At 45.1% G+C, this 25,492-nt stretch overlaps 1 protein-coding gene across 4 annotated transcripts in view; it reads left to right on the top strand.

Moving 5' to 3' along the window:
* Positions 1 to 25,492, top strand: part of UNC45A (unc-45 myosin chaperone A) — a 67,137-nt gene that overhangs the window by 20,113 nt on the left and 21,532 nt on the right. For all 4 annotated transcript variants that reach the window (XM_056572032.1, XM_056572029.1, XM_056572030.1 and 1 more), the window contains exons 5-12: positions 455 to 547; positions 623 to 790; positions 1,674 to 1,842; positions 1,925 to 2,095; positions 2,492 to 2,663; positions 9,374 to 9,674; positions 10,072 to 10,166; positions 10,265 to 10,406. In XM_056572032.1, coding sequence (XP_056428007.1) covers positions 455 to 547; positions 623 to 790; positions 1,674 to 1,842; positions 1,925 to 2,095; positions 2,492 to 2,663; positions 9,374 to 9,674; positions 10,072 to 10,166; positions 10,265 to 10,406 — 1,311 coding nt within the window. The remainder of the gene's footprint in view (positions 1 to 454; positions 548 to 622; positions 791 to 1,673; positions 1,843 to 1,924; positions 2,096 to 2,491; positions 2,664 to 9,373; positions 9,675 to 10,071; positions 10,167 to 10,264; positions 10,407 to 25,492) is intronic.

Raw genomic sequence — 25,492 nt, 5'->3', positions numbered from 1 at the left:
CACGAATATATCTGAAAATTGCAATTAGATTTTTTAAATAAATATTTAGCATTTTTTTTTGTGGCTGATGTTTTCTGGTTCGTGTAGCACACTTGTTAGCTTTGTTGTTGTACTGTCTATACCAGTGTTTCTCAACCTGTGAAGCACTCTCTAGTTGATGAAATGGTGCAGCTGGAGAGACAGTTTTTACAGAAATGACTAAAAGCTACATACTCCTTTTCTCTGAATGCATCAAGCTCTGGTTCAGAAACTCCTTTTTGTTTAATGGTAACTTTAATATTAAGAGACCAAAACAGAGGCATCCCCTTGGTCTGTCAGGTAAGAAAAAGTGGTTATTAGAAGTCCTGGTCCATACAGACCACACAGTAAGGAATTGAGTCTCCAGTATTTATAGCTGTGGTCATTTTATAGCTGCATTGTATTTAGATGTTATTACTGCTTTATTTTTCTATAGGTTCAGTTCATGTCCTCTACAGATTCCCGTGTGGACCAGATGTTCCGTATTTTGCTTGACCCTGAAGAGAAAGATGTTGAAAAACAACAGAAGGTAGTGATTGATGAAAACAAAAAGGAAATCATACTGGACTAGTAGGATGCTAAGTTACATATCTTCCAATTGCAGGCAGCACAGAACTTGGTAGTCTTGGCTCGAGAAGACTCTGGAGCAGAGAAGATTTTTCAGAGTGATGGAGTTTGTCTCCTGCAGCGGATGCTTGAGACTAAAAAATCTGACATGATGTTGGCTGCATTGAGGACGCTGGTAGGACTCTGCACTGGTCACCAGACCCGAGTAAGATTTCTTTCCAGAGTTATATTCTAAGACTCTAAACTTGTGTAGTAGAATACTAGAGCTGTAATGTCACATATTACAAAATGTTAACAAATCGAATAACCATATCTGTGTTTCTTTTGAGCCTTAAAGGAGATTTCTCACGCTAAAAAACTCGGCTGCTGCTTTATGCGGGGGTCGTACCGCTCTGTTTTCTAGGTGATACTTCAATGGGCTTTAAGCCTTCTTCACAACAATGAACTTCTCTCCAAAGCCAGTAGTGTATTCAAAAGGAATAAGAAATATAAAGGAAGGATTACTACTTCTCCTTCCTATTGAATCCACTTCTGATTTTGGCTCAAAAACTGCAGTGTCTGTATTCCAGTGGCTGTTTTATGTTCTTAAATTAAAGGCATTATCCCGGAATACAAAAACATAACTGATTTCTTCCCAAAACTTCACCAAATCTGTCCTCAGGTTGTGTGTGGTATTGCAGCTCAGTTCCATGGAAGCGAATGGATCCAAGTAGAAAATTCCACATATGACCAGAGGACGGGTATGGTGCTACTTTTGGAATCAATTAGCTCTGTTCTTCTATTTATGAAAAAGCCCTTAATTTTCATGGCAAGAAATGGCTGCAATTTATTGCCATTCATCTGATCTAAGTCAGTGCAAATTGCTAGTATAAAAATGGAAGCAGCAAACTTTGTGAAAACAAAAATTTGTGTCTGTCTTAAAATGTATGACCTGGAATTTTGCCTTTTTTGTGATAGCATTAAGGAGAATAAATAAAAACTGTCTGGTCTGATTTGCCCATAGCAACAAAGTGCATGCTTAAGATGTCAATAAGCTTTGTACTTTGAGACGCTTGGTCATGTCTTATAGTTTTGTCTTGTATGTCTAGACAGTGTCCATCTTGAACACTGTGGGTATGGAGATGTTCTGTGCAGTGATGGCAGTGGACAATGAGCCGGTCTCTCTCGCTGCTTGCAGTGCCCTGCATGCCATGTTTGATTCTCTGAAAGAAGGCATGACCAAGGATATTCGAGGGAAGGAATGCGCAATAGTTTTGGGTAAAAAAGCTTTTCAGTAATATAGCAAAAACTATGAAAATGTATGTACCATGTATGAATACACTGTTTTCTTTTATTTAAGATCCTTCAAAGGAACTGAAGTCAATGATTCATCATCTCTTAGAAATGTTAACTCAACCAGCTGTCTCTTCACATGGCAGAGAGAACTCCCTTAACCTTCTCATAAAAGTAGTGCCTCGAAAGTCACTACGTGATCCCAACAATGGCATGACATTGTGGGTCATAGACAATGGTAAGTGAACCTATAAACTATTTTGTAATATTCAAATAAAATTGTGGCACAGACCTAGATTAGTATTGTTTTAAGCTGTCATTTTTCTACCTTATCCATAATACATGCTGTTTTGTTATTTCCACTTTACTCCATTGGGTGGGGGAGGGATTTATTAGCAAGCTTGCAGCAATTTTATGGCATATTGCACATGCCATATTTGCGCATTAAAGTGTGAATTAAAAAAAAAACTATTTTCCAACCAAAATATAACTGGATAAAAAAATGTGATATGTAATTTTTAACAAATGTGCGAGATTTGTTGTATACATTGAGACACATTTCCTGAAGAGTTTTTATTGAAATCTAAATATGTTTTGAAAATGATTGTGGTAAAGTTGTCTTTGTTTGGCATAGGCTTAAAGAAAATCCTTGAGGTTGGAGGTTCATTCGTAGAAATCCCTGGTAGCCTGGCAGTGACGGAGACAACAAGAATGAGCGCTTCTGTACTTTTGAACAAGCTTTTTGATGACCTTAAATGTGACGCGGAAAGAGAGAATTTTCACAAGCTATGTGAGGATTATGTTCGGTAAGAAGACTTAAAGTTGACAATTCATAACCACTAATGGAACTTATGACTAGACCACATGTGCTCAACAAGTAGCCTGTAAAGACTTGCGTATAGCCACCAAGAGGATGGACATAATGGCCCAGATTTACTAAAACTGTTTAATTCTTTGACAAATCTGGCGATTGAGTTTACACAGCCTGTGGTGTGCTGTTCAGTATATCTGGAATATGTTTAGACAGTCTAGTTAGTCTGTGAGTAGACAAACTATTAGTTGGCAACTAAATTGTAATGATCAAAGATGCCACTTTTCAGATAATACCAAATAAATGAAGGGAAAAAAATTACTGCTATATGCTGCGCTACCACAAGAAAATCCAATATCAGCAGTGGTGATATAATCGATTGTCTATTGACAAAGATGCAGCCTAAAAATCAAAAATTAATTAAATTAAATTGAAAAAATAAAAGGCAAGACTCTTTTCGGGAATGAAATCACCCTTTATTAATTACAGGAATAAAAGCATCTACATTAGTTGGTGACTAGCAGGTATAAATAGTGAAGAAATGGTGCCAAAAACCGAAGGTGTGTCCATGACGTCATATTGTCGGTACATGTGCCCAGCCAATGGAGAACCAGCGGGTACAGTTTGAAATATAATCATCAACATAAATATATATTAATAGTGTATACACAGTAAAGATAGGCAAAATACTAAAACCGAGACAATCCTGCACTCGCCGCCCAGGTACTGTGTGTTCAGCTCATCTCAGGAGGACGACATCCGACTGGCAGGTAAGCTTAGCGTGGGGCGCTCAGAGGCGACTGCCGGCAATTTTGTGCACAATAGCGCTTCTTCCGGAGGGAATAAAGGCATTTCTAGTTAGGGAATGTTTTCAGGTGGGGACTCTCTGCTCACTGTTTCCCCATTGCGATTGAGGGGGCACAGACATTGCGTATATGCGCTGTTCACCCCCTCTCGCCAACGGTCAGCGCCTGGGTTTGTACCTCATGGGTCCGGGTCCCCCTATTCCCTGCTTGCCTCTCTCGCACATGGTAGCTCGGTTTGATGCAGGTAACAGAAAGCTGACTGAAGACCTCACAGAAGACTCCATGAGGTAAGTTCTTCTGACCTGAGGTGAGTGTATATTCTTCTCCCTTTAGGTGCTGGCTTGCAACATCTGGAGACCCAAATTTTTTTGGCCCACCTTTCAGGGTCCAAGGGGCTGGCCTGTGTTAGGGGCTCTATTTATTCTAAAAAAGGGGGAGCAATGGCATATTGAGGAATGTATGGTTTACTTTATTATGCATGTGTGTGTTATACTATGCGGCTTACAGCTGCGGCGCTTATTATGCGGCTGACAGCCGCGGCGCTTGTACTGTTCGGGCGCATGAAGCGCCGACTTGCTTTCACTTTCGGCAGCAGACGGCTGCCGGCGGATATGTGTATCGCCCCCGCTCGCTTCCCCGCGGGCGCATATGCGGCTAACATATGTGCTCGGGGCAAGGAGCGGGTGCCATTACTGTGGTTCTTCTCGGCGGCCGGGGCGCTATAGCTCGGCCCACAGGGCCGCCGGAGCTTACTGGAGGCGCGAATCGCCCTCCAATCAGCGCTGTGCGCGCGATTCAGGTGGCAGGGGCCAATCAGACAGTGCCCCTGCTCCAGGAACACCCCTCTCAGGCTATTGGCTAGCTTGTTCTCCTCTGTCTGCATAGAGCAGAGTTTCCTCTCAGCAGGGACAGAGTGTTACAGTGTTGGGGTTAAAACTGTCACAGGGGACACATCTGTTCCTCCCTCTAAGCTGACAACTAGACTGCTAGTCTTCTATTTTGTCTGTATGACATATTATTCCAAAAATGCCTGGTTCTGCTGAGCCCACTGGCTCTGCCTGCTCCACTGCTCCCCCAGACCCCCTAGCTTTCCCGGATGTTACAGTTCCGGTGGATTCGGCTGACCCTCCAGCCTGGGTTTCTTCCTATCCCAGTGTATTGCTGACTTGACTCAAGTCTCCCTTTCGGTGGCTGAGGCCTCCCGTGACATGGTGTCTACCTTGAAGAGGCCTGCCCTGTGCAGGCCCTCTAGTGGGTCCCGCTCCTCTTTTCTACAAGCGTACTAGGGGTGCTTTTTCTGACTCTTACATTGAGTCTTCAGGTAGACGTGGGCGTCCCCCCGTGGGTCTCGCGCCCCCCCATGTCACCTGGTCTCAGACGTCGCTCCTCCAGAGGACGTTCCCGGAATCGCCGCTCTGCCTTGCCAGAGCTGCGTACCCGGTCAGGGTCTCCCCCCCCCCCCCCCCCCCCTCCAGGGCTGCCTCCGCTCGTTCACATTCTGGCGGATGAACTGGCGGATGAGGCTTCCGAATCGGCATCTGACTCAGAGGACCGCTCTGATACAGTTGAAACGGTGAACTCATTGGTTGCGGCCATAAGAGACACCTTTCACTTAGAGGACCCAGGATCTTTCGACGTGACTCCTGAAGTATCCTTTCATCGTGCTCAACCAGCACCTCAAGGGTTCAGCTCTCACGCTGAATTTCTGGAATCTGCATGGAAACATCCGGACAAGAGGTTCCAGGGAATGAAGAGGGTTCAAGTGCGTTACCCATTCGCCAAGGACCTTGACTCCAAGGTGGCTTCCCCCCTCTCTGTGAATCCACCAATTTCCCGCCTCTCTAGGCTACTACACTGCCGCTAGCATATGCGGCTGCCTTCAAGGACTCGACAGTCAAGAAGGTGGAGTCCTTAGCGAAGTTTGCCTCTGAAGCAGCAGGCTCTTCTCTGCTTCCCACCTTCGCCTCTGCATGGGGGTCCAAGGCCCTTTCGGTGGGGTGCTCAAAACTCAGTGAGGGTATCCTGGCGGGATACCCCCCCAGAGGATCTATTTTGCTTTTATTCTCCAATGCTCTAAAGCTGGGGACTATCTGTGCACAGCTTCCATGCAGTCAGTCCGTTGTGCTGCCTTTGCTTTGGGTCTCCTTGCGGCCCTCCTCCGCTCCATGTGGCTTAGGGCGTGGGATGCGGATGCCGCCTCCAAAAGGTCTCTTACCGAGTTTCCTTTTACTGGTACCTGTCTTTTTGACAAGCGCCTTGACGAGATTATCTCGGAGGCGACGGGGGGTAAGAGTTACTTGTTGCCTCAAAATAAGGCTCGCTTCTCTTCCTTTCGGTCCTTTTGGACCTTTGGCCCCAATAAGGGGTCTGGGCAGGCACCTTCGCGGGACAAGAGGTCTCCTTCGTTCCAGGCGCGTCCGTCTTGGAAGTCGGACACCAACCGTTCCGGCCGTTTTGCGGCCAAATCGGGTAACCGCAATCCCACTTCCGCAGTGAAGCCACCACCCGCAGGTTTTTCTCGGGTGGGAGGTTGTCTCTTACTTTTTCGAGACATCTGTACCACACACATTCAGGAAGTCCCGAGCCCCCCGGTCTCCTTCTCTGGCAAAGCAGTTTCGGGAGGCCCTCCAGTCCCAGGGAGTCATTGTCCCCGTTCCTCCAGGGGAATGTTTTCAGGGTTTTTTTTATTCCAATTTTTTTTGTGGTCCCCAAGGAAGGGGGTTCTGTGCGACCAATTTTTGACCTCAAGCGTCTCACCGTCATCTTCTCCGCCACTTCCGAATGGAATCTCTCCGTTCAGTAGTGGCATCCATGGAACTAGGGGAGTTTCTTTTTTCGTTGATCATCAAGGATGCCTACCTACATGTTACAATATTTCCCGGTCATCAGCGGTACCTCTGCTTTGCGGTTCCGGAGGGGCATTTTCAATTCATAGCCCTCCCCTTTGATCTGGCCTCGGCTCCTCGAGTCTTTACCAAGATCCTTGCGCCAGTAATAGCCCTGTTGCGGTCGAGAGGAGTCTCAATGATCCCTTACCTGGACGACCTTCTCATCAAGGTTCCCACCAGAGTCCAGACTAGAGAATGTGGATCTCACTCTCTAGACCCTGAATCGTTTCGGGTGGATGGTCAACCGGGACAAGTCTGTCTGGGCGGGAGGCCCAGTTTCTGATTTTTCTTGGGACTTCAATTCAACTTGGCCTCTGCCCGGACTTGCCTTCCGACGGACAAACGTCTGACGCTCCTGTCAGGAGTCCGCTCTCTTCGGGCCCAGGCCCCAGTTTCCATCCGCAATTGCATGGAAGTCTTGGGTCGGATGGTAGCGGCCATGGAAGCCGTACCGTTTGCCCAGTTTCATTACCGTCCCCTTCAACTGGCGATTCTCTCTCTCGATGGGACAGATCTCCTCTGTCTCTCGATTGCAAGATTACTCTCCCTCGTCGGATCCGTCAGTCTCTGTTCTGGTGGCTCCGCTTCCCCCTTTCTTCTTCAAGGGCGATCATATTTCTTCCCCTCCACTGGCAGGTAGTTACAACAGATGGCAGTCTGTCGGGCTGGGGCGGTGTGTTCAGGGACTGGACGATTCAAGGCCTCTGGTCTCCCTGGGAAGCCCTCCTTCCGATAAACATCTTGGAACTGAGGGCGATTCTTCTTTGTCTTCTTCTTTGGGAGTCCCTGCTTCAGTCCCGTCCTTTCCGCGTCCAGTCGGACAACTCCACGGCCGTAGCGTACATAAATCGGCAAGGCGACACTCGCTGCTCGGCAGCCATGGCCGAGGTGACAAAGGTTTTTCATCTGGGTGGAAAACAAGGTTCCGGCAATTTGACTATTCACATTCCGGGTGTGCTCAACTGGGAAGCGGATTTCCTTAGCCGGTCCTCAGCCAACCCCGGAGAGTGGTCCCTGCATCGAGAGATCTTCGCGCAGATCTGCGACCTCTGGGGCATTCCAGACGAGGACCTCTTCGCGTCGGCACAATCGGAAGATCCTTCCATTGTGTCAGTTTCGGGAGCCCCTGGCTCTAGCCGTGGACGCCCTAATGATTCCTTGGGCGGGGTTTGCTCTGCCCAATCTGTTCCCTCCCCTTCCGCTCCTTCCCAGGGTTCTGAGGAAGCTCAAAGCGGAGGATGTTCCTGCCATACTGGTAGCTCCAGATTGGCCCCGTAGGTCGTGGTACGCCTACATGGTCAGGCTCCTGGACGACACTCCACTGCGCCTTCCACTTTGTTCAGACCTGCTGTCTCAGGGTCCTCTTTGCCACCCCTTTTTACAGTCTCTGCATTTGATGGCATGGCGGTTGAGACCGCGGTTTTTGAGAACCCGTGGTTTCTCTAAGTCATTCGCACCATGCTCAGGGCTCGCAAGCCCTCCTCGGCGAAAATTTACCACCGTACCTGGCGGTCTTATTTTCGTTGGTGTGAAGCTCAGGTCTTGTCTCCGGTTACCTTTTCTGTCCCCTGTCTTCTTGCAGTCGGGATTGGGACTGGGGTTGTCTTTCAGTTCCCTTAAGGGTCAGGTTTTGGCCTTTTTTATTCTTTTCCAGCATCCTCTGGCTTCTAATTCTCATGTCCGGACCTTCCTTCAAGGAGTGGCGCATGCTGCCCCTCCTTATCGGTCACCTTCTCTTCCTTGGGACTTGAATCGGGTTCTGGGTGTCCTCCAAGGTGAACCTTTTGAACCCCTTAGGGAAGGTGTCCCTGTGCCTCTTTCCTTGGAAAGTGGCGTTTCTTGTGGCTATCACCTCCATTCGGAGGGTGTCTGAATTTGCAGCTCTCTTCTGCCGTTCTCCGTTTCTAGTGATTCACCAGGACAAGGTTCTCTTCCGACCAGTTCCTTCCTTTTTGTCTAAGGTTGTTTCGGCCTTTCATCTCAATGAGGACATTGTTCTTCCGTCCTTTTGTCCCGCTCCTTCTCATCCTAAGGAGCATTTACTCCACAAACTGGATGTGGTTCGGGCTGTTAGGTATTACCTCTCTATCTCCTCTTTGTTTCGTCAGTGGGATTCCTTTTTCGTCCTTACGGAAGGTCGTCGTAAGGGACAACCTGCTTTCAAGGCTACCACTTCTCGGTGGATCCGGTCTGCCATTTTGGAAGCCTATCGCTGTAGGGGGAAGATTCCTCCCTTCAGGGTTGTGGCTCATTCTACCCGTTTCTGTTGGGGCATCCTGGGCTCTCCAGAACAAAGCCTCGGCCTTGCAGATTTGCAAGGCGGCTACTGTTCGTCTTTGCACACTTTCTCGAGGTTCTACCGGGTTCATAACTTTGCATCGGCTGATGCTAGTCTTGGCCGTAAACTAATGCAGGCGGTAGTGGAACAGCTGTCTGCCTGACTATCTGCCCACCCAAGGGACGGCTTTGGTACGTCCCACGGTCTGTGTCCCCCAATGGAGCCGATAGAGAAAAGGAGATTTTTAACGCTTACCGTAAAATCTCTTTCTCAAAGGATCCTTTGGGGGACACAACTCCCACCCTTTTGGGGTTCTCTTGTGTTCTCTGTCCGAGGGTGTGTTCAGTTATATCTTTTCTTCTGGTTCTCGGACAGTTTTTTTTTTTTCCTTGACCTGTCGGTCCTCTCCTATTGCTCTGGTACTAAAACTGATTAGCTCAGGGCCTGGAGGCAGGTATATCCTGCTGGGAGGAGCCGACTTTCTTGTTGCCATAGTGTCACACCTCCTAGAGACAGCAGCATACCCCCACGGTCTGTCTCCCCCCCCCCCCCCCCCCCCAATGGATCCTTCGAGAAAGAGATTTTACGGTAAGTGTTAAAAAATCTCCTTTTACCGCTTACCCTCAGTATTTTAAACAATGTCCTAATATTGCTTACGTTGACATTATATATTTTGGAGTGAATCTTAAAAATGGTTTGTAAACTATTTATTCTTGTATTTTCTGATATCTAGGAGCTTGTTTGAAAACCACGGTATGGATGGAAAGCTCCGTGCAATACAGACAGTCTCATGCCTGTTGCAAGGGCCTTTTGATGCTGGAAACCGAACTCTAGAACTTTCTGGCATAATGGACAGCATCATAGCACTGTGCGCCTCTGAACGAGAGATTGACCAGCAGGTGGCAGTGGAAGCACTTATCCATGCAGCTGGAAAAGCCAAGAGAGCCTCCTTCATCACTGCCAATGGTGTGGCACTGCTGAAAGATATATACAAGAAAAATGAGAATGATGCAATCCGAATTCGAGCCTTAGTGGTGCGTCTGTATTATGTATAACATTTGTACTATAGAAGCTCGTGTTCTCTGCTTTCTGGCTACAAACTGATATTCTGAAGGTAAGAAATTAGCAGGCGGCTCTCCGGAATCTTTGCAATTAAAACCGCTTCTTTATTGCCTTAGAGCAGGTCTCAAGCAGAGAGGAACACACTATACCTATAAGGCAAAAAGAACCGGTTTTAATTGCAAAGATCCAAGAGTGCCGCCTGCTAATTTCTTACCTTCAGATTTTTGTGGACTTACTGTTTTGGGTGAGCACCGGATTGCTACTGTGGAGAGGTTTCCATTAGTCCCCAAGCTAAATCCCATTGCATAGGAAGGTCGGAGTGGTGAATGCATCTTTCTTCATTTGCTAAACTGTGATATTCCTTTGCAGGGTCTTTGTAAGCTGGGATCAGCAGGAGGAACTGACTTCAGCATGAAACAGTTTGCAGAAGGCTCCACTCTTAAGCTAGCAAAGCAGTGTCGGAAGTGAGTTGCATATTTACAACCTTACAGTATAACATGCATGGATAAATGAATAGGCCATACTTGTCCTGTATTGACCTTGATTCTGTATGTATTTACAGGTGGCTGTGCAATGAGAGCATTCAGGCCAGCACCCGACGTTGGGCTGTGGAAGGCTTGGCCTATTTAACATTTGATGCTGACGTGAAAGAGGAGTTTGTAGAAGATAAGGCAGCTATGCAAGTAATGTTCAGCCTAGCAAAGGTACAACAATTACATAATCTTTGTTATTAACCCCAGTTTTACTGTTGTCTGTGTAAGAAATGTCAGCATGCCTATTGCCTGGCCATTGCTATTTTATAATAACTGCAATTAGAAACAGTGAAGGCCGGCACTGGTGCACAGACTGTGTTAGAATGCTGTGGGGCACAGTTGTGACGTACAGTCAAAGGAATAAATGTATATGTAGTGGTGCTCAATCCGGTATTAGCATAGTAGTACAAAACATGATTCAATAGAGATGTCGGAGGCACTCTCCATATGGTAAAATACTGTACTTTATTCCAAGAGAAAGCAAACATTCGGCAGGTGCAAACACGTGGGACGCCAACAGGAGGGGATAGCTATTTTGCACTGGTAGAGCTTCTTCATACCACTCCCCCCTCACCTGCGGGCAAGGATTAAATACTCTTACTTTCTTATGTAGGTGAGGCGATTTTGTACAATGTGGATTAAAAAAAAGTGTACAAAAACACTACAAAATACACATTAACCCCTTAAGGACGGAGCCCATTTTCACCTCTAGGACAAAGCCCTTTTTTGCAAATCTGACCACTGTCAGTTTAAACATTCTCTGGAATGCTTTTACTTATCATTCTGATTCTGAGATAGTTTTTTCGTGACATATTCTACTTCAACGCAGTGGTAAATTTTTGTGGTAACTTGCATCCTTTCTTGGTGAAAAATCTCAAAATTTGATGAAAAAATTAAAAATTTTGCATTTTTCTAACTTTGAAGCTCTCTGCTTGTAAGGAAAATGGATATTCCAAATAATTTTTTTTTTGGATTCAGATATACAGTATGTCTACTTTATGTTTGCATCATAAAATTGACGAGTTTTTACTTTTGGAAGACACCAGAGGGCTTCAAAGTTCAGCAGCAATTTTCCAATTTTTCACAAAATTTTCAAACTCACAATTTTTCAGGGACCAGTTCAGGTTTGAAGTGGATTTGAAGGGTCTTCATATTAGAAATACCCCATAAATGACCCCATTATAAAAACTGCACCCCCCAAAGTATTCAAAATGACATTCAGTAAATGTTTTAACCCTTTAAGTGTTTCACAGGAAAAGCAGCAATGTGAAGGAGAAAATTCAAAATCTTCATTTTTACACTCTCATGTTCTTCTAGACCCAATTTTTGAATTTTTACAAGGGGTAAAAGGAGAAAATGTATACTTGTATTTGTAGCCCAATTTCTCTCGAGAAATGTAAATTGTCTATGTAAATTGTTCGGCGGGCTCAGAAGCGAAGGAGCGACAAGGGGATTTTAGAGAGTACGTTTTTCTGAAATGGTTTTTGGGGGGCATGTCGCATTTAGGAAGCCCCTATGGTGCCAGAACAGCAAAAAAAAAAACACATTGCATACCATTTTGGAAACTAGACCCCTTAAGGAATGTAACAAGGAATAAAGTGAGCCTTAATACCCCACAGGTGTTTCACGACTTTTGCATATGTAAAAAATTTTTTTTATTTTTTTCACTAAAATGTTGGTTTTCCCCCAAATTTCACATATTTTTTAAAGGGTTAATAGCAGAAAAGACCCCCCCAAAATTTGTAACCCCATCTCTTCTGAGTATGGAGGTACCCCATAAGTGGACCTGAAGTGCACTGCGGACGAACTACAATGCTCAGAAGAGAAGGAGTCCTATTTGGCTTTTTGAGAACAAATTTTACTCGGGGGGCATGTTGTATTTAGGAAGCCCCTATGGTGCAGGACAGCAAAAAAAAAAACACATGGCATACCATTTTGGAAACTAGACCCCTTGAGGAACGTAACAAGGGATAAAGTGAGCCTTAATACCCCACAGGTGTTTCACGACTTTTGCATATGTAAAAGAAAAAAAAATTCACTAAAATGTGGGTTTCCCCCCAAATTTCACATTTTTGCAAGGGTTAATAGCAGAAAAGACCCCCCAAAATTTGTAACCCCATCTCTTCTGAGTATGGAGGTACCCCATAAGTGGACCTGAAGTGCACTGCGGGCGAACTACAATGCTCAGAAGAGAAGGCGCCATATTTGGCTTTTTGAGAGCAAATTTTGCTCGGGGGGCATGTCTCATTTAGGAAGCCCCTATGGTGCCAGGACAGCAGAAAAAAACCCACATGACATACCATTTTGGAAACTAGACCCCTCACAGAATGTAATGAGGGGTACAGTGAGCATTTACCCCCCCCCCCCCCCCACTGGTGTCTGACAGATCTTTGAAACAGTGGGCTGTGCAAAATTTTTCATTTTCACGGACCACTGTTCCAAAGATCCGTCAGACACCTGTGGGGTGTAAATTCTCACTGTACCCCTTATTACATTCCGTGAGGGGTGTAGTTTCCAAAATGGGGTCACATGTGGGTGTGTTTTTTTTTTTTTTTTTTTTGGCGTTTGTCAGAACCGCTGTAATAATCAGCCACCCCTGTGCAAATCACCTCAAATGTACATGGTGCACTCTCCCTCCTGGGCCTTGTTGTGCGCCCCCAGAGCACTTTGCGCCCACAAATGGGGTATCTCCGTACTTGGGAGAAATTGCGTTACAGATTTTGGGGGGCGTTTTTCCCTTTTACCTCTTGTGAAAATGAAAAGTATAGGGCAACACAAGCATGTTAGTGTAAATTTTTTTTATTTTTTTACACGAACATGCTGGTGTAGACCCCAACTGTTCCTTTTCATAAGGGGTAAAAGGAGAAAAAGCCCCCCAAAATTTGTTAGGCAATTTCTCCCGAGTACGGCGATACCCCATATGTGACCCTATTCTGTTGCCTTGAAATACGACAGGGCTCCAAAGTGAGAGTGCCATGCGCATTTGAGGCCTGAATTAGGGACTTGCATAGGGGTGGACATAGGGGTATTCTATGCCAGTGATTCCCAATCAGGGTGCCTCCAGCTGTTGCTAAACTCCCAGCATGCTTGGACAGCCAATTGCTGTCCCGAAATGCTGGGAGTTTTTGTTTTGCAACAGCTGGAGGCTCCATCTTAGAAACACTGCCGTACAATACGTTTTTAATTTTTATTAGGGAGGGGGGTGGTGGGGGGGCAGTGTACGTGTGTATATGTAGTGTTTTACTCTTTATTTTATGGTAGTGTAGTGTAGTGTTTTTAGGTTACATTCACACTGACGGCGGATTACACTGAGTCTCCCGCTAGGAGTTTGAGCTGCGGCGGAAAATTTGCCGCAGCTCAAATTTGTAGCGGGGAACTCACTGTAATCTGCCTCCAGTGTGAATGTAGCCTGTACATTCACATGGGAGGGGGGTCAAAACTACAACTCCCAGCATGCACTGACAGACCATGCATGCTGGGAGTTGTAGTTTTGCAACAGCTGGAGGCACACTGGCTGGAAAACCTTGCGTTAGGTCATAGAACCTAACTCAGTATTTTCCAACCAGTGTGCCTCCAGCTGTTGCAAAACTACAACTCCCAGCATGTACTGATTGCGGAAGGGCATGCTGGGAGATGTAGTTATGCAATGGCTGGAGGCACGCAAGTACAACTCCCAGCATGCCAAGACAGCCTTATGCTGTTCCTGAATGCTGGGAGCTGTAGTTTTGCAAGATTTAGAGGGGTTCAGGTTGTAAATCACTGTCCAGTGGTCTCAAAACTGTGGCCCTCCAGATGTTGCAAAACTACAACTCGCAGCATGCCCAGACAGCAAACTGCTGTCTGGGCATGCTGAGAGTTGTAGTTTTGCAACATCTGGAGGGCTACAGTTTGAGACCACTTAGTGATCTACAACCTGAACCCCTCTAAATATTGCAAAACTACAAGTCCCAGCATGCCCACACAGCAAACAGCTGTCTGGGCATGCTGGGAGTTGTAGTTTTGCAACATCTGGAGGGCCACGGTTTAGAGACTACTGTAAACTGTGGCCCTCCGGATGTTGCTAGGCAACAACTCGCCTAGCAGGACCCGGAAGTATTGCTGCCGCCGCCGCCGCACGTGGGGGAGGATCGCGAACGGGGATCCGGGATCCAGGTAGGGACCTTCGGCGCCGACCTTCCCTGGACGGGTCCCCTGTTTTGCCCGGACACCGATAGGTGGACAAAGCGGGGGAACCGAACTTTAACCCCCCCCCCCCCCCTCCCCCGGTCTGCTATCGGTCGGTCGCTCGGCCGACCAATAGCAGGGATAGGAGGGGTGGCACCCCTGCCACCAAACTCCTATCCCATTAGGGGGATCGAGGGTGTCTTGGACACCCACGATCCCTCTTATTTTCCGGGTCTCCGGGTCACCAGTGACCCGCATGACCCGGAATCGCGTAGATCGCAGGTCTGAATTGACCTGCGATTTGCAGTCATGGGGGGGGGGGGGGGTCTCAGGACCCCCCTCGGCGATGTGCCGGGATGCCTGCTGTTAGATAACAGCAGTAATCCCGTCCCGATCACCGCTACCGGTGACGCGGCGCTCCCGGAACCCCGCGACGTACATGTACGTCGCTGCGCACCAAGTGACACTTCGCGGCGCCGTACATGTACGTCACTCGTCGTGAAGGGGTTAAAAACAATATACCATATTAATATAGGACATGAACTATACAAATAAACTAAGGTCTAACATATCATTCAACCCCAAATTGCCTTCTGCCCGTGTGCGGATAATCCATTTAGCTTCTTGTTGCAATAATAGCTTGCGTTTGTCTACTCCATCTTTTGCACCTACTCGCTCAATACTAAAGAACATTAAAGATTTATCATTATTTTCATGTGCTTCCGCTATGTGTTCAATAAACCTGGTTGAACCTTTTTTGGTTTTAAGTCAATGAGCATGTTCTCTGAATCTTGCATTCATTGAGCGAATAGTGCAACCAATGTAAAAGCTCTCACAGGTACACTTGATTCCATATACCACATAGGAGGTTCTACAACAGAAACTATCTTTAAAATGGATTTGCTCCCCTCCTATCACAATGAATTTATCTGTGCATATATTTTTGCACCATGTGCAAGTACCACAGCGATGGTTACCAGGGGAAACTGAACTTCGCAGCCAATTAGTTTTTTCAGATTTTGAAAGACTGCTTTGGACTAGCATATCTGCAATAGTTTTGCATCTTTTGAAGGTGATTAGAGGTCTTTGAGTAGTCAAGGGGGCTAAATCTGCATCACTCTGTAATAATGACCAATGGTCCAGTATAGATTTTCTTATCTTACATGCTATTGGGCTATATTTGAATGCAAATGAGAATCTGACTTCATTTTCTTTGTGTATCTGTATTTGTACAGAAGATCTCTACGAGAACACCCTGCTGCTCTTCTCTTTGCTTCATTTATGACTGATGGAGGGTATCCCCTATTCAATAGACGTTGCTGTAAATCATAAGCTTGCGATGCGTAATCTGAGGGGATCACTGTTGATTCTTTTTAACCTCAGAAACTGTCCGTACGGTAAAGCCCTATGGACATGTTCTGGATGATAACTGGTAAAGTGTAATAAGGCATTACATGCTGTCGGTTTCCTATATCCAACAGTGCTCAGATTCCCATCCTTCAGTCTAACTAAGACATCTAGGAATTCCAATTCATGGCGACCCATCTTCCAAGTGAAGTTTATATCATTGGAAGAATTTAGGGCGGACACGAAGTCCTCAAAAGAGGACACAATGAACAAGTCGTCCATGAATCTCCTATAGCAATGGATGAACTTTAGAAAAGGGTTGGTTCCTGAAAATATGAATCTTCTCTCAAACATAGCAAGGAAGAGGTTGGCCAGGGTACACGCGACAGGCGTACCCATGGCCACTCCCCCGATTTGGGCAAACCAAAAGTCCTCAAACTGAAAAGTATTCCCTGTCAAAATAAACTACAAAGAGTCGCAAACTTTATTCTAGAATAACAAAGTGTTGAATCCCAATAGAGAAAGAGACTCGGGGAAAGATAATCAACAAAACAGTGGGGGAGATTCTCAAAGAATTTTGCGCCCAAAAAAAAAAATCAATCACTCACATTTAAGCTCAGAAATGTTTTATTTATACATGGCACTAGTAACCATGGAATATTCTGCAATTTTGTCACAAAAAAAATCTGATACGGCTGCAAAAAAAAATTTGGCCGCAAAAAAAAGCAGAATTATGACTTACCGATAATTCGGTTTCTTTGAGTCCACCATGACAGCTACCAAAGAGATAGTCCCCTTGGACCGAATAGGAACAGGAACAGAGTTTAAAAGCTCCTCCCCTCCCACCATTCCTCAGTGTTTTACAAATTACCCTTTAGGGACAGGATAAGATGAATAGGTAACACAAATATAATAAAAATAATATAACAAGGAGGGGTATGAAGGGGTTGTCATGGTGGACTCAAAGAAACCGAATTATTGGTAAGTCATAATTCTAACTTTTATTCCTCGTCCACCATGACAGCCACCAGAGAAATACCAAATAAATAATTTAGGGTGGGACAATAGCATGTAGAACTTTCCTACCAAAGGAAAGAGCCTGACTATCTGAAAGATCAAGCCTATAATGCTTAAAGAAAGTATGGGAACTAGACCAGGTGGCAGCTTTGCAGATTTGATCTATGGAAGCAGCAGATTTTTCAGCCCATGAAATAGACATGTCTCTAGTAGAGTGAGCTTTAAGTCCTTTCGGGACTGCTTCCCCTTTAGATACATAAACTTCAGAGATGACCGTTTTTTTAGCCACCTCGCAATAGTCTTTTGAGGGTTTTTTGCCTTTGTTAGGCCCCTGAAATTGTAAAAGTAAGTTGTCGTCTTTTCTCCAAGGATTAGTTACTTCTAGATATCTTAACAGACATCTCCTGACATCTAGAGTGTCGAAAGCTTTTTCTTGCTCATTCCTAGGATTATCACAGAAAGAAGGGAGCACAATCTCTTGTGATCTGTGGAAATTAGAAGCAACTTTTGGTAAAAAGGCCGGATCCAACCTCAGAGTCACTCTGTTGTTTGAAATAGTCATGTAAGGTTCTCTAATTGACAGGGCTTGGATCTCCCCCACTCTCCGAGCAGTTGTAATAGCAATTAAGAAGTCAAAAATCTTAGGGAGATTTCTTCCAAAGGTTCAAAGGAAGTAACTGTAAGTCCTGAAAGGACCCAATTCAGATTCCAGGAAGGAGTCCAAACTGGAATCCTAGGTTTAATTCTGACTAAGGCCCTAAAGAACCGTTTTATCCAGCGGTGATCAGCAGCTATCTGCTGATCAAATACTGCCCCTAAAGCCTCCACCTGGACTTTAAGAGTACTTACCGATAAACCCTTTTCAAACCCCTCTTGTAAGAAGTCTAAGATACCGGGGATATCAGGTTTGGAAAGATAAATTTTTTTAGGAGACATTCAGTCCACAAATTTGTTCCAGATCTTCATATAAATTTTAGATGTAGAAGGTTTTCTACTTTTTAGAAGTGTAGCAATTACTTTTTTAGACAGACCTTTTTGTTTTAAAATCGACTCCTCAAAATCCAAGCCGGGAGTTGTAGATTTTGAATTCCTTGATGCGAAACTGGTCCCTGGAGGAGAAGATTGTCCATCAGAGGTAAAGGATAACGATGGCCTCTAGCTAAACTTTTCAGAAGGCAGAACCAGCCCCTTTTTGGCCAAAAGGGAGCCACAAGTAATACTGTCAGCCTGCTGTCTCGAATTTTCGCTAGTGACCTGGCAATTAAAGGAATTGGAGGGAACGCATAGACCAGAGGAAAGTTCCAAGCTTGGGCTAGAGCATCCACTGCTTCTGGATTGTCCCTTGGGTTCAGAGAAAAAAATCTCTCCACTTTCGCATTTGTCCGAGATGCAAACAGATCTATACATGGGTTTCTCCATGTGTTTACTAGAGACTGGTAAATCAGAGGATTCAAGGACCATTCCCTGGGTCTAAAATCTTCCGACTCAGGAAATCCGCCACTAGATTGCAGGAACCCTTTAAATGCACTGCCGTGATGGAGGCTACATTTGTTTCTGACCAAACAAAAATTCTTGCAGATATCGCTTGTAGCGCTCTGTGTTTTGTGCCACCTTGGTGTTTGATGAACGCTACTGCTGTAGAGTTGTCTGAATACACCTTTTAAGTTCTGATTTACTACCAGATGCTTGGCTGGTTGTAGAGATTCCCATATCGCTCTCAACTCCTTGTAGTTTGATGAGAACTTTTCCAGATGAGGCCACTGACCTTGGAAGTATTGTTGGTTTATGTGGGCTCCCCAGCCCCAGGCGCTTGCATCTGTAGTCATAATTGTTTGGTCCGGGAACCAACAAACCCCCCTCTGAAGGTTTGCTTCTTTCAGCCACCAATTCAGAGACCTCGATACCCTGGGGGATAGATGAAATTTATTTTCTAGGGAAAGTTGGGTTTTGTCCCATACTGACAGTCAGGGCTTGCAGCATACGTGAGTGGAACTGAGCCCACTGGACAGCCGGGATAGTAGAAGTCATGGAGCCCAGTATGGACATGGCTTCTCTCACTGAAACCAATTTTTTCCTCAGAAAACTTGAGATTTTCTCTTGAAGAGAGGTAATTTTTTCCCTTGGAAGGAACGTGGTTCTCAATACAGAGTCCAGAGTCATTCCCAGGAATAATTTTGTGTGGCTCGGAACTAGATCCGATTTTTCCAGGTTTAAAATCTAACCGAATTCCTGTAGACAACAGATTACTTGGTGTTGATGGATTTTTAGAAGCTCTGGAGAACCTGCTGATATAAGTAGATCGTCCAGATATGGGATGATGACAATATTTTTTAGTCTTAAAGAGGCAACTACCTCCGCCATTAACTTCGTGAAAAGTCTGGGGGCTGATGCGATCCCAAACGGGAGGGCTACAAACTGGAAATGAAGAATCTCCCCGTTGAGACACACTAAAAATCTGAGATTTCTGAAAATCTGCATGAATCGTTACATGGTGCATGTGCATCTTTTAGATCCATAGTTATCATTAAAGGGGTACTCCGGTGCTTACACATCTTATCCCCTATCCAAAGGATAGGGGATAAGATGCCTGATCCCGCAGCTGGGGACGCCCGCGATCATGCACACGGCACCCCGATTGTAATCAGTCCCCGGAACGTCTCCGGGTCTGATTACGCTCGACCGCAGAGCCGGCGGCATGTGACGTCACGCCCCCGCCCCCGTGTGATGTCACTGGAGAACCCCTTTAAAGCCCCTGGGGCAATCATTGGGATTGCTGTTTTCAAAGATTCCATTTTGAATTTTTTTGTACACAATTAACCTGTTGAGGAACTTCAAGTTTATGATTGTACGAAAAGAGCCATTTGGTTTCTGTACTAGAAACAGGGAAGAATAGTGACCCTTGCCCTGTTCCGAGACAGGAATGCGGGAAATGGCACCCAGATGAAGCAGATTTTGGACGCCCTCTATCTTTCTGGACTGAAGAGTAGTAGAAGATTGGTTTGAGACTAAAAATCTGGGAGGGAGAGACGAGAATTCTATACTGTATCCCGATTTTATCAGATTCAGGATCCAGTAGTTTGTTTTTTGGGAGGGGTTAATGATAAAGTATTATCCTTTACCCCCCTTTTGGTAACTCTACCTCCCCGACTTCCCCTTACCTCTAAAGTTTGAGAACTTGTTTCTTGTTTGGGGACGAAAAGTTTTCTGCGGTTGGCTAGATTTCTCTTCAGGAAATTTCTTTTTCCTTTCTGCCGCCTTCTCAAGGATGTCGTCCAATGGTTGGCCAAACATTACTTTACCTAGACAGGGAACACCACATAATCTAGATTTAGAAGTGTTATCACCCGTCCAGTTTTTAAGCCATAAAGCCCGCCTTGCTGAATTTGAGAGAGCAGCCGATCTAGCGGCCATTCTGACCGTCTCCACTGAGGCATCTGCAAGATAACCTGTTGCTAACTTCAACATGAGAATAGATGATAGAAGATCCTCTCTAGGCATTTTATTTTCAATATGATCTTCTAATTGAGAAAGCCACACATACAGTGCTCTAGCCACACTAGTGGCGGCAATGTTTGGATTTAACATTGCTGAAGTAGAATCCCACGTTTTACATAAGAGCCCCTCCATTTTCCTATCCAATGGGTCTCTCAGCTGAGAGGCATCTTCAGGTTACTAAAGTTGTAAAGAAGATGTCTTTGCCCTTTGAACGTCTATTTTAGGTATATCAGACCATGGGGGACATTTGCTAATCTAGTCTATTCTGGGTATGCTTATAGACCAGCGTATGTGGTAGTCTCCTGTCTATTGTGCTCCTAATTTATCAAAGGTCTCACAGCCCTTGATAAATTCTGTGCTCAGACTTCAGGGTCTACAGCTTAAACTGCATTTAGACCTGCTCCAACATGGTCTGACATTTCAGCGTATTTTGGGCAGATGCGACTTGTCGCACTTGATAAATTCAGCACCAATGCATTTTCCAATGCATTTCTGTCTAAAATAGACTTGCATGAATCATTTTCTAAAAATCCTCTACAGCAAAAGTCGCAGAAAAGTCGCACATATTTAGACTGCGACTTTCTGTGCGACAAATTTAGACAGGAAAAACCAGTCTAAATCCTTTGATAAATCTCCCCCATAGGTCCACATCTTTATCATCAAAAGGAAACTGAGATCTGAACTCTTTAGGTAGTACCAGTCTCTTCTCCGGTTCCTGACATTCATCAACAATAATACTTTTAATATTCTCATGAATGGGAAAGACCATTCTTTTCCTGGGCCTCAACCCACCAAACATTTCGTCCTGAATAGTCATAGGATGTTCTTCATCCTGAATACCCATGACGTCCCTAACTGCTTTAAAGGAGAGTCTCAGTATCTTCAGATGCGAAAAAATATTTAGTATTTACTGGCTTAGAGGGTCCTGGAGAAATTTCTCCTTCTTCCATACCCTCTATGTCTGATCTAGATTCAAGATCCTCCTCCCCAGAATCAGAATCTGGAACCACTTTGGGTCTTTTAGCTGGAGGCTGAATATCTCCGACTTTAACCAGACTGCCACAAGGAATACCAGGTTGTAAATTAGGCATATAACCAGATGAATACTGAAGAGGGTTACTAGGTAGGTAACCAGTAGCAACAGAAGAAACATTAGCTGGCTCAGCACTGGTGAAAGTCGGATATACATTAACAGCAGATGGAACATTCATGGATGACTGACTGCTAGAAGACTGAGTTACATTAAGTCCGGCCAGAGATGACTGTATTTCTTGGCGAATAAGTGATCGCATATCTTCAGAAATACATGGTTTCTCTTCTTGAACTACTTTAGATATACAATTTTTGCATAATTGTTTTTTATGTCTCCGGAAGTTTAGCATAACACAAAACGCATTCGCAAATTTTCGCTTTAGGTTTTTGTGAAGGTTCCTTATCACTTTAAGAAAGAAGGAACCACAAATCAGAAGCTAAACAGAGAAGTATTTGCAGCAGAAAATATGCAGGAAAATGCTCACAGCAGGAGAAACAAGCTGCTCCATAGCATCATCCTTGGAGGAAGCCTGTGAGTCCATGGTAGCCACAGGACAATCATAGACAAAGATAACACTGATTTTCCTACCTTTATCAAACAGGAAATTCAAATTTTGCCGCCTTGTGACATCACATCCGCCCCGCCGGCACCTCCGTACAGCCCGGAACTTCCGATCCACGCTCAAAGTGCCCGGCTGCAGCAGTCCATACACCGCCACAGACCCCAGGAGATCGCCAACAGCTCACAGAGCCCCCGCTGACAGTCCCCTGGAGCGCCGCCGAACCTAATGAACAAGCATGAAGGTACATGTAGCTCGCGCGAGTGCAGGGCACATGGGCGGAGCATACCGCAGTATCCTTAGCGTGGGGACATATAGCTCCACTGGAGTGCAGTCCCCCACGGGCCCAGAGGCCGGGACAAGTTCCCAGTGACTAAGGGGGAGAAATGGGTTAGGGGCTCCAGAGGAGACCGCAACCCTCCCCATGGAAAAAGATAAAAAGAAAAGAAAAAAAATCTGAAGTCCACAACAGACCAGGAGCTCTGTCCTGGACCTAATAGGAACAGGAAAACACTGAGGAATGGTGGGAGGGGAGGGGCTTTTAAACTCTCTGTTCCTGTTCCTATTAGGTCCAAGGGGACCATCTCTCTGGTGGCTGTCATGGTGGACGAGGAATAAATAAAGGTGACGCGAAAATGAATTTTCACAATTTCATATTTTCAGAGCAGCACAAAAGACCTTTGAAAATGTGAGGAGAAAAAAAGGTGTAAAGAATATTGCTGGAACAGAAATTACAATAGTTTTTGAGAATCTCCCCTAGGGTCTTTATTAAATGTGCACACACAATGGTGGAGATTCTCAAAAACTACTGTAATTCCTGTCCCAGCGATATTATTCACACCTTTTTTTTTCCTCACATTTTCAAAGGTCTTTTGTGCTGCTTTGAAAATATGTAAAAATTCATTTTCGCGCCTCTTTTTTTTGTTGTTGCAGCCATTTTGGATTTTTTGTGCCAAAATTGCCAATTTATGTGCCAAATTTTACATCACAGAAAATTCTGGCGGAAACATCTCACTAAATATTCCATGGTTACTAGTGCCCAGACAAGCGATAACTGTATAAATAAAACATTTCTGAGCTTAAATGTGAATGCAGGTGCAGTGACCAAGAATAAAATAAAAATGTTTTTATAATATTTTTCAATAATTCTTTTTTTTTTTAATACTTAAATAACACCTCTTCCCAAAAAACAAAACAAAAAACAATAAAACTACAACCATTTCTGTGATTTCGACACTATCAAAAAGCTGGTGTGAAATTTTTGATGTAAGCTGGACTCTGACCCCTTTGAAAATATCATGTAAAGCGGACAATATACATGGACACGCCCACTTTTACAAAACTGTGTAAACCGCGGCACAAAGCTCTTTAAAAATGTGGTTGATATCTTTTTTTGCTGCAAAGTTCTTTCAGAATCTCCCCCCAATGTTTCAACCCATCTATTGGGTCTTTATCAAACTGATCTATGAACGTTTCAAGATGGGCATCATTTTTTTTTTCTACTTGTCATTTTGGAATTCATCATTGGTAAAGAGTAGTAGTAATATTTTCTTTATAAAGCACCAACAGATTTCCCAGTACTTTAAAATTTTTTGGGAAACAAAAAAAGACTAGTATGAGACATTCCAAGAATATACCCTAAATATTTAAACAGGTTGAATGATGGCCTTGCTTGCGTAATTCAATTGGTGACTGTGTAAAAGCCTCTGGTTGTGAGACCCCAATAGCAGATGAACTCTCATCTTTTAAGCCACTTGTGGTCATGCTATGAGGTATTTCCCCATATTTAGGGGTAGCGTGGGATAGTTGAGCTGCAAGCCTATCAGTAACTCTCCTGGTATTCCTGCTGAAAACCCGTCTTGAAGTGATATGGGAGTGGGAAAATAAAGAGTACTGGAAATGGAGCTGCATAAACCCTCAGGAAATGTCAGGATATGAAGGATCAGTAGTTTGATACACATAAAACAATACAAAGGCAATAACACCTTTTGGAAAATATACTCGCTCCCTCAGATTGCAGGAAGGGAAGAGAGTATGTTGCCCTTTTTTTATTGCTATATTTATATCCATAAACTATTGATTCGCTACAGCCTGATGTTTCCTGAGGATTTATGCAAGAGTAGTGCCATTTCCAGTACTCTTCTCCACTACCATATCATTTCCTGCAGAAGTGGTCGCTGCAAATACAGTGAAGGAGTTTAAGCATGCATGGGATAGACATAAATTATCCTTCATATAAGATAAGGCCAGGGACTATTGATAGGATTCAGGTTATTGGGCAGACTAGATGGGCCAAATGGTTCTTATCTGCCGACACATTCTATGTTTCTATGAATCTGTACTGTTCAAAAACTGTTTTTGTAGCCGGCCGTTTTGACGTATGTTGTGTATAGATTAAATCATGCTATAACTTTATGTTTTGTAACAATACAGCAAGCAGTCCTAAAAAAAATTTAAGGATTCTATATGGTTTATTAACCCCTTTAGGACATATGCCGTAAATGTATGGTGCTGCTAAGAAGTACTTGGCGCACAGTGTCGTACATTTATGGTGCAGCTTTCCTGGATCACTGCGTCCGGATGCGGATATCGGAACGGAATGAATGCTGATAACATAGCAGCAGACATCCCAGGACATTGCCTAGTGGGGACCCCCCCCCATCCCATTGTCAGCGATCGCTGTGATTCGCCGACCAAATCTGACAGCGAATCTCGGCTTTTCCGGGCTTATCGGGTCTCTGTTGACCCGATCGCCCAGAAAACAGGGGTGATCAGGGCTGTCAGAGACATTATCCTAAAGGATCGGCGCGAGGTGGCAGGGGAACCACCTCCTCCTATCCCCTGCAATTTGTCAGTCAGGACTGACTGGCCAATCGCAGGGTGGGAGAGGAGTTAAAGTTGAGATCCCCGCTCTGTCCGGCCTTGGAAGGCGGCGGTGACTGTTACCGGCCGCTGTGGAAGAGGGGGCCGGCAGCAGACAGTGGAGACCTGCGGATGCAGAATGCAGGAGGTGGAGACAGAGGCTAGTGCTGGGCGGTATGACCAAAAAAATGCATATCACGGTATTTTTGCTAGTTATGGCAGTTCCACGGTATTAACGGTATTTCACCCCCCCCCCCCCCCATGCTGGGGAGCTAATCATATGTGACCCGCGGGCACTGCTCTGCTTCTCTAAACCCCCCCCCCCCCTAATGAATTATCAGCCGCAGCAGGTATTTAACGGTAAGCCCCCCACATCGGGGAATTAATCATATGTGACCCGTGGGCGCTGACCCACCCCCCTGTCCTCCTGTGAGCCACCGGCACGTTAAATGAAAGAGTTGCGTGCTGTGGTGCTGGAAATGATTAATAAAGGACATCTGTACTGATTACTTTTACATAATCCTGTGTCCGGGCTGTAAAGATAAACAAAATAAACTTTGACCCTCCTTCCTTCGCTCCCCCGTTGCTCCGGTATCGGCCTCATTGTTCACCACTGCAATCTTCATGTTGCTTCCTGGGGATGGGAACATCAAAGATCCGTCAGCGTATCAACGGCCGCAGCGATGTCCCGCCTCGGCCGGTGATAGGCTGAGCGCACTATCATGTAAGGAGCCGGCCGGGGGCACCCTGTTTGGGGAACACTGGCGTACAGTATTTTTG

The sequence above is a fragment of the Hyla sarda genome, chromosome 4 (assembly GCF_029499605.1).
Source record: "Hyla sarda isolate aHylSar1 chromosome 4, aHylSar1.hap1, whole genome shotgun sequence".
In the NCBI taxonomy this organism is placed as follows: Eukaryota; Metazoa; Chordata; class Amphibia; order Anura; family Hylidae; genus Hyla; species Hyla sarda.
The sequence above is the reverse complement of the archived record's forward strand: the minus strand, read 5'-3'. Positions and strand labels throughout refer to the sequence as shown.